The sequence below is a fragment of the Fulmarus glacialis genome, unplaced genomic scaffold (genome assembly GCF_000690835.1).
Source record: "Fulmarus glacialis isolate BGI_N327 unplaced genomic scaffold, ASM69083v1 scaffold12409, whole genome shotgun sequence".
NCBI classification, from domain to species: domain Eukaryota; kingdom Metazoa; phylum Chordata; class Aves; order Procellariiformes; family Procellariidae; genus Fulmarus; species Fulmarus glacialis.
In genome coordinates, this window is record NW_009231454.1 from 64,047 (window position 1) to 76,380 (window position 12,334).

Here is a 12,334-nt window from a genome sequence, read left to right on the forward strand (position 1 = left end):
TTAAAGGCTGCTGACAAAAATTTGTTTACTGTGTTAGAAGATGAGTTGTAATACAGAAGGCTGTATATCTGTACTACAGTCTGCCATAGCATATCCTGTAGCCTTCCAGCAGCTGGGGAGGTACCATAGGCATTACCTATTGCTGAGTTTGGCACGGATCTTGGCAAGACCATTTGAAAATCATTTCAGTGCTATGGAATTGTAAGTATGAACAACTTAAGCAGCTCAAGTGTTTCAGAAGTCATATACAAATTTATGAAAAGAGAAGAAAAGAGAAAAAAGCTACTGAATTTGAACATCAGAAATGTTGACATTAATTCTGAGGCCTGAATAAGTCTGAATAAATTTTCACAGTAAGGAGACTTGGGCTGTTTTTTTTAATGATCTTGAAAGCATCATTCATTCTCTAACTGTGGAAAAACACAAATGTGGTTTTCTGCTTAGTTCAGTGCATTGTGTTAGCATTGGGAATGTCAGAATTAATTGTCAGATGCATCAGAAGTAGTGTCCCATCCTCAGCCAGTACCAATCAATTTAGTTACAATGAAGAGAGTACATTTATTACAGTTAATTTCAACCAAAGACCTGGTCCCCGGTGTTACTTTTCGTTGCAAACATAAGGGACAGTAATGAACTTATTCTTAATGTAGCAAAAAGATCAGAGATAAGCGTGCAGCTATGTTCTGCAAAGTACTGAGCAAGCTTTGGAAGGGCTCAGTACTCCCTCTTGTGTTCTTTCCTATTTAAGACATGGTCATGTCATAACAAGCAATTGTTTGCTTTATTTAATAAGCTGCAGGTCCCTCTTGAATGCATCTGTAATCGGTACATTAAAATGTACCTACTCCTGACCATGAGTTAAGCGGTTTTGTGTTACTTCTCTAGGCTCGAATCCCAAATGACTGCTGATATCCAAACCATCCTGCAGCTCCTGCGAAGGCAGTCAACGCTCATTCCACCTGCCTATAGCACGGTGACTGCAGGTGCAGAGTATCAACAGCCAGCAATCCGGGTGATACAAAAGCTTCAGCCTGCAGCATCAATTAAAACAGAGAGAAGTTTCAGTCCTTCATCTCAGGTATGTACGTGTCCAATAAGATCAAAAGAGGTTTGCTAATCTTTTTAGCTTCTGATGGAAGAAATGCATACCAATCCAGGGGCTTGTTCACTAGTTTAAGGAATATGAAATTATTATTTTGACCTAGCACCTCCACAATGGACTTAGATACCACAGTTTCAGGGGCCACTTTTTCTGTGAGGATTGTAGAGATGCATACAATGATCTTATAATCAGACTCATTTACTTATCATGCTTTTCACAAAAGTTAGCAGAAATGACAAATACTAGACATGGGTGTAAATCACAAACACTTTCCAAGCATCAGACTTGCCTGCATGGGTGCATCTGCCATAGATCCCATTCATGAAGTCTTGAGAAGCACCATGACTATGTTTTCCTCAAGGTACAGGCCAGAGAAGTCCAGCTGATGCAGCACGATGGTTATTCACAATGGAAGTGGGAGGGGCTAAAGCCATTCTTATGTCCAGTCCCTTGCTACTGCTGGAAATATGAACATACAGAGCTGTGACATACCTGTGTTTCCCAATACGTGTTTTCCACCCCAGTTCTGTTCAGGCAAAATCTGATGATTTTCCAAATTTGTTTGGGATTTCTGGAGTTTAACAGCTTGGGCAGAGATGCGGCATATTATTTCCAAACAGGCTTCTGCATGTCTAGAAATCCCAAATCAGTCATGTAGCATACAACTAGTAAATCCAACGTGCTTGGCTGCATCAGATTCCTCGTGCGTACGCTGGAACGCATATGGGCACGGTAAGTCCAACACATCCAGAAGGCATCAGTTTGCATGCATAAAGATTATCAGGGCAGCAAATGCACAGCAGTAGTTTTCAGAAGTGTAAACCCACAGTGCATATACCTGCACAAAACATATACACATATCTGTTTCTGGCCACCCTCTACAAACATCAGCAGGCGCACTGCACACTTCACACAAATTCTGAGTTTAAAAGTGAAGGAGAACTGCGTGCTGAGACTGGAATCCAAAAGGTTATATTGTTCGGAAGGATGCAATTCCAGAGTTACGTTCTGAAACAAAACTGCAAATTCAAGAATGTTGAAATCTATACTCTTAGATAGGGTCTCAAGAATATTCAGCCCTTCAGAAAGAGCTGTTCATATGTGTATCTTGATGTCATATGAGCAAGTCTGAGGTGGGGACAAGATATTCAGGCTTCTACAATTAATCAACAGAATTGCATTCAATTACATTAAATCAAATGCAGTACCACGTAAAAATATTTCAGTACACTACTTAATTTTCAAACATGGTTTTCCAGTAACCATCTGAATGTGCTAATTTTGAGCAGAACAAGAGTCTGGAAGAGACTGATTTAATTATTACCATCTTGTTTCTTATCCTCCCTTCCAGTGTCCTGAATTTCTAGACCTTGAAAAATCGAAACTTAAATCCAAAGAGTCCCTCTCAAGTGGAGTGCATCTTAACACAGCCTCAGAAGACAACCTGGCTTCTTTTTTAGATGAAGAACATGATCAGTCTGTAGAGTGTCCCCCACAGCATTGTAAAACTTATCTCCAGCCAACTAGGCACCCTTCCTTGCCAGAATCTTCACTAAGCACTGTAGGAATCTTGAGTCTTCATAGGCATGTTTCTGATCCTGGTCTTCCTGGGAAATAATACTTTTATACTATTACTTCACATAAAAATGTAAGTGCTTTTAATGGCTGTTTTTCCTTTTTTTTGTATTTAAATCCTCTATACTTGACTCAGGGGCTACAAGGAATATACCATTATATGCAAAAGTACTGTATATTTTCCTAAATCTGAAGCTTGTAAGGTAAAGTTGAGCAGTTCTGATGTAAATATATATATACACACACTAACTCTATGTTCCAAATGTAAAACTGCCAGCATTCTCAAGGCACCTTATATTTTTATTTTTTTTAAATAACATGCATGTTCTGAAATTACAGTTTATGTTGCATGGAGATTACCATTTACTGCTGTCATGGAAATAGTATCTTATTGTGGATATGTCTTCAGAGCAAATAGGAGACCAATAACAATAATTCTCGTAGAAAAAACTCCTACCTGACCAAGCTAAAATTCAAGCATAATCATCTTCTAGCTCACTTTTGAAAATTGATTTATCTTTCTTGTAGTGAGCTTTTTACAATAAATCACAGTGATTCTGAATCTAGAGAAAGAATAAGGTAACCAAGTCTTCTGGGTTTGAAACAATTAGGACAGAGAAACCAGCCTCCTTCCAAACCTGTTCATGTAGGGCAGTATTTTAAGAGTCAGGAAAACTCTGCCACATGCTGGAAAGTGTCACCACAGGTTGCATCCACAAAACTGCATTAATTGAATAATTTGTTTCCAGTACTTTTTTTTTTTTTTTAATTGCATCATAGAAGTTAGCTGTCATGAGCAGGCAGGTACTCTTCATCTGTCACACAAACATAATCCAATGCAATAAATCTAATTTCTATATAATACAGAAGACTGTGTTCCTTTTGTTCAGTACAAATTATTAACAATCTGTTTAATTAAAAAATACTTTACACATTTTTGTTTTATAATTATTGGAGTGGTTGTTTGCAGTTATCTGTTTTTACTGACTGGCCCCTCTACAATGATCCTAGATAGGCTATAGATGTATGTGGACACACACATACACCACGCACACCTCCTGTATGTGTGCATGTGTGTATTTTATATATGTACATATGTGTGTATGTATGTGTGTATAAATTTATATACACACATACACACAAGTGTGTGTATATACCTACACTTACATGTAGGAGTATAGATATAGAGCTATATATATATATGTATATATGTAAAATCACTTTCAGGAACAACTGTAAACTTTCTTATTACAAAATGAGTAAGCTTAGCTTGTGTCTAAAGCTGACTACATTATAATAAAATTATTTAAGGTCCGTAGGCTTTAAATACAGTATGTACTGTATGTGCATAATGCTTTGTGAATACTTAGATTTAATTTTATTAAAATATTATTCTGCTTCAAATGTTGTGTTTATTTTAGAAGGAACTGACCTTTTTATTACTGTTTTTAAATATTTTAAAATGTTCACATGATTTTCTAATCTTAAAGCTTTAATGTGAAATTCCTCTAGGAAGAGATCTGGTTTCAGAAAAACATGTAACCCAGTTAGTGGGGGAGCAGTTAATTTTTAACTAAAACCAAATTAAACCGTATGTTCTAAACCAGTGCTACAGAGTAATGCAATAGTGGTTGACCCTCACATTAATAGATACATATATTATGTGCTTGGGTCGGAATGATACATAACATTTTTAATCATACACAGCCAGTAGATAAACCCAAGGTGGCTGAATCTTCTCTCATTTAAAATTAGTGTTCGTGTTGAGCTACTGAGCAAGGCTCTGCTTTACCTTTGCATGTAAAGACACAAAAATGAATTAACTGAATGCCTTTGTAAGTGAAAAGAGAAACCAACCCTTCCCATACAAGATCAAATTTTCTTCTGCCTCATGCTACTGTTGATTGTTGAGACGTCCAAATGCTACAACGTGGTGACTGCTCTTACTCCTACCATGACAACAGGAGGTCTGCACTGCTTAGTGCCTTGCAGGGTCAGATCCTAGGTGACAGCATCATTGGGCCTGCATATACTCCATTGAAACAGGAGTGCTGAATAACAAAGTGAAATAGCTTCTGCTTTTTTTTTAAATAGCAAGCATTAACAACTTCTGCTCTATCTCAGTCTAGTAACTAATATTAATGTCTGTTACAAAGAACGAGCTAGCACATTTTCTAAAAAAGTATTTGTAGTTATGCTACATTTAAAAGAGTCTGGCAGAAATGAAAAATAAAATTAATGAAAAAAGTATAATGCATGAGCATTGCTTTACAAAATGCCTTTTGTCCAATTTCATCACTTGGTATTTCACATCAATGCAAAGAGACTGAGCAAAACAGGTAGACTGGGGAAGGGGTGTTGGGGAATAGGAAAAGCAACAACTATTTCAATTAGTCCAAGTGAAGGAAAAGCTCCATCCCTTACTCCTTTTCTTGGCTCAAAGAGGCTTTGTTCCTTCCCTTCTTCTTGTCTGTATTTATCAAGAAGAAATATCTCAAATGGGGGCAACTAAGGGAGACTTTGCAAAGTTACGGGGATTCTAAGCTCCCTAGACATCTGCCAATGAATGAAGAAAAAAACATGAAAGATGACGACTTGGTTGGCAATACTGTAGCAGCCCCTTCCCTGCCAAAGAAAGATCTGCCTTCTCAGATACCTTCTTTTCTTTTTGAGGTATGGTGAAGCACATGAAGACCCATTGCTTCAAGCTTTTTTCTTCTAGAGACAGGTACAAACCATTGTTTTTTGAAATGTGTTCATTTTCTAAACAGCAAAAATTGCCTCTCCTTTTTTTTTTTTTTTTTTTTTTTCTTTTTCTTGTACAGGGTTCCTTTTAAGTCCAATCTGTTTCTGGCTTGATAGAAATGGGTCTGTGTTATCCAAATCAAGCTGGGAATAGCGTAAGGATTGCATATCCACACATCACAATACACAGCTGTAACATATCTTTCTGGACTTTAGGAGATAAGTTTTGGTCTTGCTTGAGCTTAGGAACACTTATTTTGGCTATTTACATTTAAAACGTGTGGCTAAAAATACGTATCAGTTATAACTTGTAGATACAGAGAAGTATTCTGGAAATTCAAGAATAGCTAATGTAGCTGAAGTATCAAAGCAATTGGGACAATCACTCCAAATGTGAGAGGTGAGACGGTACAAATCAGCAGACCTCTTCATGAAGTTCATTAGCTTCCACCAGCTGTGGGCCTCGTTCAGCGTTTAAAGCAAATGATAGATTGTGATGCTTTTCAATATTTAAGCTGCGCAGCAACCCACACCATTTGCACGTGCATGTCCATCTACATGCACAGATTTACAGGAATACACATAAATCATGTGTCTTGACCTACCTAACGACGCTGTTTCCAGGAAGCATGTGACCAATTGCATGCTTTTCTCTCCTTCCACGTTCCCACCGTTTGTTCACTCAGCGAACTCATGTTTTCCGGTCTCCCATCTCACAGCTGCTACCCATGGATGAACCTGTCTTCCCTTTTCCTGCTGCAGATTCTGCCCTAGCAATCCCCTCTCTCTGGTGAGCACAGGTCATCACAGCTTCCGTGTGACTCACCCCCATTGTAAGTAACACCCAAAGAGCTGGAAAGCACAGCTTCGCGTGCCTCTGCCTGCCTGCTTACATGAAGCAACTTGAGTTTTGCACACAGATGAATTCTGTGTCCTCCCCTCTGAGAGCTGCTGAGCTAGCCTGGACACGAATAGAACAGTGAGAAACTGCAACAGCAGCGTAGCGGAAGGCATGATTCCTCGAATGAAAGTCGTACGTCATACCACACCTGCAGATTAGAAGCTGTGATGTTTCTATACTCGTCTGTTAAATATTCTTACACTGTGAACAGATGCCTACGCTAGTATTTAAGGTTTGACTCCTCATATGTTGGCTTAAATGAGAAGTATTTCATTCCAATGGAGCCAGCAGTTATATTTTATCACATTGTTCAGCAGATTGGGAATTGGGTCTAGTGGGCACCTCCTCTCCATTCACCTAAAGGCTCTCTCTGAATATACACACAGAATGATTTTTTCCTCATATAATGAGCTCAATCTTAAACAGAGCAACAGCTTGTTACTTATAACAATACTTCTGTAGACCCAGAAATTGGCTTTTGGATGTTTCCAAAATGTTTTTGTGGCATCAATAACATAGTGGCATTTTCAATATCACTGAGACAGTACAAAAATTGACTTCATTAAAGAAAACCTAAGAATTTTTCTCCACAAAAAAATCTGCGCAGGTTCCTCAAATGCACCACATAAGTGTGATATATTCCAAGCTAGTCGTAGCAAGAAATAACACCTGGCGGTTTGTAATTCACTGGTACGTTGCCAACTTGAAATATTTGTCATTAAATACCTTTTACATTTTGGGAGTAGTATTATAGACATTCTTTTCCTCCCTCTTACATTTTTCAGAATCTCAAATTGATGGTATTTTGTCAAAGCAAAAGCAAATGCCTTCTAAAAGGCTACAATTCCCCGAGTTCTTAGTTCCTGTAGAGCAATATAATTACATTCAGTAACCTGAATTGACTAAAATCCAGTAAAATTTTGACAATGAGAGAAATGATGGAAATGAACAGACAGCATTTTTGAAAAAGCATTATTAATTATGCTGACATCGTACACGATTTTACATCTTCTGACTGCTACATGTGAAGTTCTGCCGCGTGTTGTTAATTAAGAGATTAGGCACAATGAATTTCTAGGTAGCAAAGACTTAACTGATCAAAACTCAAAAAACTCAAAGCTGCTGCTCCCAACAAATCTCACTGTTTCTAGCTAATGGCAAAGTTATTGCAAGACAGTCGTGTTTGGAAAAACTATTAGAATAACTTCATCCATGGGCATTCCGAGCATGACTCGCACCTTCTAGTTATTTACGGTTAAAAAAAAAAAGCTTGCATAGCAAAACTGACATCAAATCTTGATGCACGAAGCAGAAGAATCTGTTCTGCTCAATGCAACCAGTTTTTTAGTTTTTTCATTCAGACAGACTTTTAGAACAGGGTAATTCTATTCTTTTAGCATTCTTTCAACCTATATGAAACCAAACCATTAAAAAAGTTTTAGTAAAAGATAGGATATCCACAAGAGCTCAAGGATAAGCCTCATAGCCAGAAATAAATGGTAGATATCAAAATTTAGTACCTTTTAACATCCTAATCCTTCACAGAAGGTTAGTGAAGACATGAGACAAGACTAATAGAAGATAACTGCAATTCAAACATTAGCATTTACTCCCAGTTTTGAAACCTCTAGTTGCCAGGTATTTCCAAGAATGAGAAAGTGGTGGCCCAGCAGATGAGACATATGAACTCACACAGAGGGTTTTACATTCAAGGAGGCAGTTGGAAGGAACCAACCACCCCTCTTCACGTCTGATTCTCAGAGTTTAATCTTCTCTTTCACAGAGACTGACATTTCTGAGGCTCAGCACCCATAGCACTGAGCTCTTCTGAGGAGGAAGCAACACTTCTCACCAAGCCCTGTTACCATACAGGCTATACATTCACTGCACTACATCTGTCGCAGAATAACGAACTTTGCTTGTAGGAAATGGCTGCCAAACTAATCTTGTGCTATCCTTGGCCAAGCCCAGATTAATTCTGTTCAAGTGAAAGAGATAGCTGCCCTCCACTGCCTGACAACCAGAGCTTCCAGGTTCAGTATGAGTTAGCAGTGGTGTACTAAGGGCATTACAGTGACCCACAAAGCGGGAAACACTAACCTGGTGCCTGGAGCAACTACAAAGTGAATGAAAATGGGTCTGATAAGCAAGGTCTGTGTGCAGAGGCTAGTGGTTTGTGGGTTTGGGGTTTTTTGTTTGGGCTTTTTTTATTTTGGGGGTTGTTTTATTTTGGATTGTTTTTAAACTGTGGGTAATTTCTGACATTTTATTCAAACCCACACCATTACTTGCAGCTGCTCCAAATGGCTGCAATCATGCTTTTAATAAAGTTTCCAGAGTTGGGTGGGTTTTCTTTTCCCCTCCTTTTTTGCACACAAATGAAAATGCAACCTCAATGCTCCCTATTAGTTTACTCTTACCTCATTATCACTAATGCAAACCCCACTTAAAATACAGGGGGATGCACTTGTTTGATCTGTGGTATCTAGTAGCCAGGCACAAATAGCAGACCTAGTCTCAGTTTCAAATTTAATGTCAAAATTTTTAATGAAAATACTGGCAAATTGTAAAATTTATTCAGAATGGAGACACACTTGATACGCAGCCATCGGCATATTTTCAACAGCAGTCCAGACACAGAATTAATTTTTAAGTAGCTTCTTACTTGGAATAAAAAGAGCATGTAGAAGGTCCTTTAACACGATTACTCTGAACCTAAAATTTCCTTCAGTTTTATTAGGAATGATATGTATTTATATCATACAGCAGTCCCTGTGTCACTTATACTCCACACATTTTTTTCCTAGACTTGAGAAAGAGTATATTAGAAGTTAAACAGCAAATAGCTTAACAGAGAAAAAATAAACAAGATCCACAGAACAGATCGCATATGAAAATCAAGATAAAACCAAGTTTTATCAATGATACTAAAGGAGCACGTCCCAGAGCTTGTAATTGCACGAAGGCATCACTATGGCAAGCTTACTTTTTCTCACTGTACCTCTATGTATGAGTAGTAGATAGAACTGCATTATTAATGACGAAACATTTTTCTTCATCTAGCCACTTGGGGTTTTTTTAATGCCCACTTGGGAAGTTCTTTGATTATTAATGAATGCAGAATATGGCTATTCTCTTTGGAATGGTAATTAGATGGACCAAATTAAAGCCTCCCACAGGAGGCATCTGCCCCTTTTATGCATTATTTACATTTTCTATACTGCAACTTTATGATATTGTAAAGTTGGAAATACAAAGAAAGTTTTGAAAACTTAGTCTAGATAAATACTTCACTATCATGAGCTGTAGCAAATCCTGTTTGTATAACAGGTTTTTGTACAATGCAGTTATTTTTGCTTTCAGAAAAAATCTCCTGGAAAATTGTTTACTGTACAAATAAAAGCACTTGCACACTGCGGATATATTCAGTATTTTATATCACCATGAAAACTTATTTGCAAGAAATCTAAATATGCACAAATAAGTGTAATGCACTTATTTCAGTCATAAGCAACAGGATGTGAACATTTTATTTGTGACTGACTTGAATTTAGTTACTATATTGCAAACACCACTAACAGGGATCCAAAAAGGTTGAATATATATCTGCACCAAAAACACTGAGAAAAAAAAAAAAAAAATTTAATTATATTTAGTATATTCATAACACCATGGGAATAAACGTAAAAGCACAGGATTACACAGGACACCACTCACTGGCTTGAAGCATACAGAATAGAGACACAAAATTAGACCTTTTCAGAAAAATCCTATGACCACAACAATCTCCATGTATCATATTGACCTCCATCCCTCAAATAGAACTAGAAGTTATATCCATGTCTACTCCCTCTAACTTCACCGACCAAGGAATTCAAAAATCTAAGATAACTTCTAGTTACAAAATCTGGGTAATAAATCTGACAATTGCTATCCATTGAGGCCAAAATTTTCACAAAATATTTTGACTAAAAGTGCTGTCTAAATATCTGTCTTCCAGCCAGAAGAACTTCCACTGCTTGAATCATTTTTTTTCAGAGAATTTAGAGTGAATCATGGAATGGGTTTACCATACAAGACCTATTCAGTAAGTGATTTTACTGATCCAGATGAATTGAAAGCTTTTGAGACAAGCTGAGCAAGAAAAAAGAAAAAAGAAAAAAGAAAAAAGAAAAAAGAAAAAAGAAAAAAGAAAAAAGAAAAAAGAAAAAAGAAAAAAGAAAAAAGAAAAAAGAAAAAAGAAAAAAGAAAAAAGAAAAAAGAAAAAAGAAAAAAGAAAAAAGAAAAAAGAAAAAAGAAAAAAGAAAAAAGAAAAAAACAGACAAACAACAAACAAACAAAACAAACAAACAAAACAAACAAACAAAACAAACAAACAAAACAAACAAACAAAACAAACAAACAAAAAAAAACAGAACTCCACACCCACAGATCTCCTTCAGGAAAAGCCTTAGGCGGGATTAAAAAAATACAATCATTTGAAGGCCATTCCAGTTGTTTTCAAATAGTATTATCTAAGCTTGCCTCACAAAAACACCACTGTATTGCAACAAGCTGGAGCAGTAAGAAAGTCTTACCTAGAACATTTTGGTTTTTTAATGGAATCCACTGATCTAGTTTCTCCAAACCAGCAGAATTTTTCAGAGTATGCCATCTGAGACAGTATGCCACTACTAATGAAAAAAACGTATATAGCATTTAGGGTACCTGATGCTTTATTTGTGTAAGCAAGCTACCCATTTATAAGACACGGCCTATTATGTATGACCATAAGCTTTTCCTTTTCATTAAGCTCTTGAGCTTAACACAGAAATTTACTCGTCTGGAATTATACATGTACAGATCAAAAAAGCCACGCTTCTAAATATAGTAAAATGCAAAAAATATTTCTTGCTGTGAATCGCGCACTTAAAAATCGAAGTATTCATTCAAAGCACATTGTCTTATCAAGCAGGAAGGTTAAAAACTCTACAATAGCTTCCATTCACAGCAGTTCTTCCAAACTGGAACTTTGACAGGTTGGTGATCCTCTTTTCCTCCAGCAGTTCAGCACTCAGAATGCCATGGTGCACTGCAAGAACTGAAGAGGAAGTAATAGGCAAGTCAGTGTTTGGAGATTTTGGAAGTGTGACAAGTACAATTACACTAACCATCAGTGAGATTCAAAAGGAATGGCCTACTTCCATCCTCACAGATGGAGGGACCCACAAGTTTAAATATTAGAAATAACTTATCTACTAGATGAAAAGCATTCACAAAATTGTATGAAGAGATAGTCAACGCTGTTTCTGCTTTTGGACTTCTAGCAACAAAACGGATTCCTCAATCTCACTTCATAGTATTAGTTAGAGCATGTACAAAAATTATTTAGTCAGCTGAACAGTTCACATCTTGCTACCTACATTCTACCGATAACTTCAACAGTCTACTGTGGTGATCCAGCAATAACTTCCCATAGCAATAAAGTAGTTACACCACTAACAAGCAGGACTATTCACAGTAATAATCTGCAGTAGAATAGAAGAGCAGTGAATATCAACTACAGAATTAGGCTTTTAATATTAAGATGCAATTTGCATTATATGTTAATACTAAGATAAATTATTTTTACAGATATTTTGATGACTTCATTACAGTTGCATGCATTAAGTTAAACACACCATCAGGAATGATGACCATACCTTTATCTCAACTTTCCTTTCGAGAAACTGTGAAAGTTTAATGGAAGCTCCAATTTCTAATGCTCATACTGCTGGTGGTCAGCTTAACATGAATGAAGCCACTCTGTAAAATTACAAAGTGCAAGACATGCAAATCAAATAAAGCAGTTATACAAATAATACACCTCCATAACCAGCATCCACACCCCATTATAAATGCTCAAACGAAACTAGTATTAAAAGTTATCAGTTTAAGAGAATTTAAAATTCAAGTGTCTCATAATCACCAACAGGTTCAAAGTGATACCAAGATTCCACTAAAGTCCTAATATGTACAAGGACATAACCTAC

General features: G+C 36.9%; 1 protein-coding gene across 1 annotated transcript in view; it reads left to right on the forward strand.

The window, feature by feature from the left end:
• The window catches only part of KCNH7 (potassium voltage-gated channel, subfamily H (eag-related), member 7), a gene marked incomplete at its 5' end in the record, with an annotated part of 52,074 nt that extends 48,540 nt beyond the window's left edge, over positions 1–3,534 (forward strand). Inside the window, 2 exons of the mRNA XM_009584585.1 lie at positions 886–1,078; positions 2,454–3,534. Coding sequence (XP_009582880.1) covers positions 886–1,078; positions 2,454–2,720 — 460 coding nt within the window. The remainder of the gene's footprint in view (positions 1–885; positions 1,079–2,453) is intronic.
• Between the last annotated feature and the right edge of the window lie 8,800 nt (positions 3,535–12,334).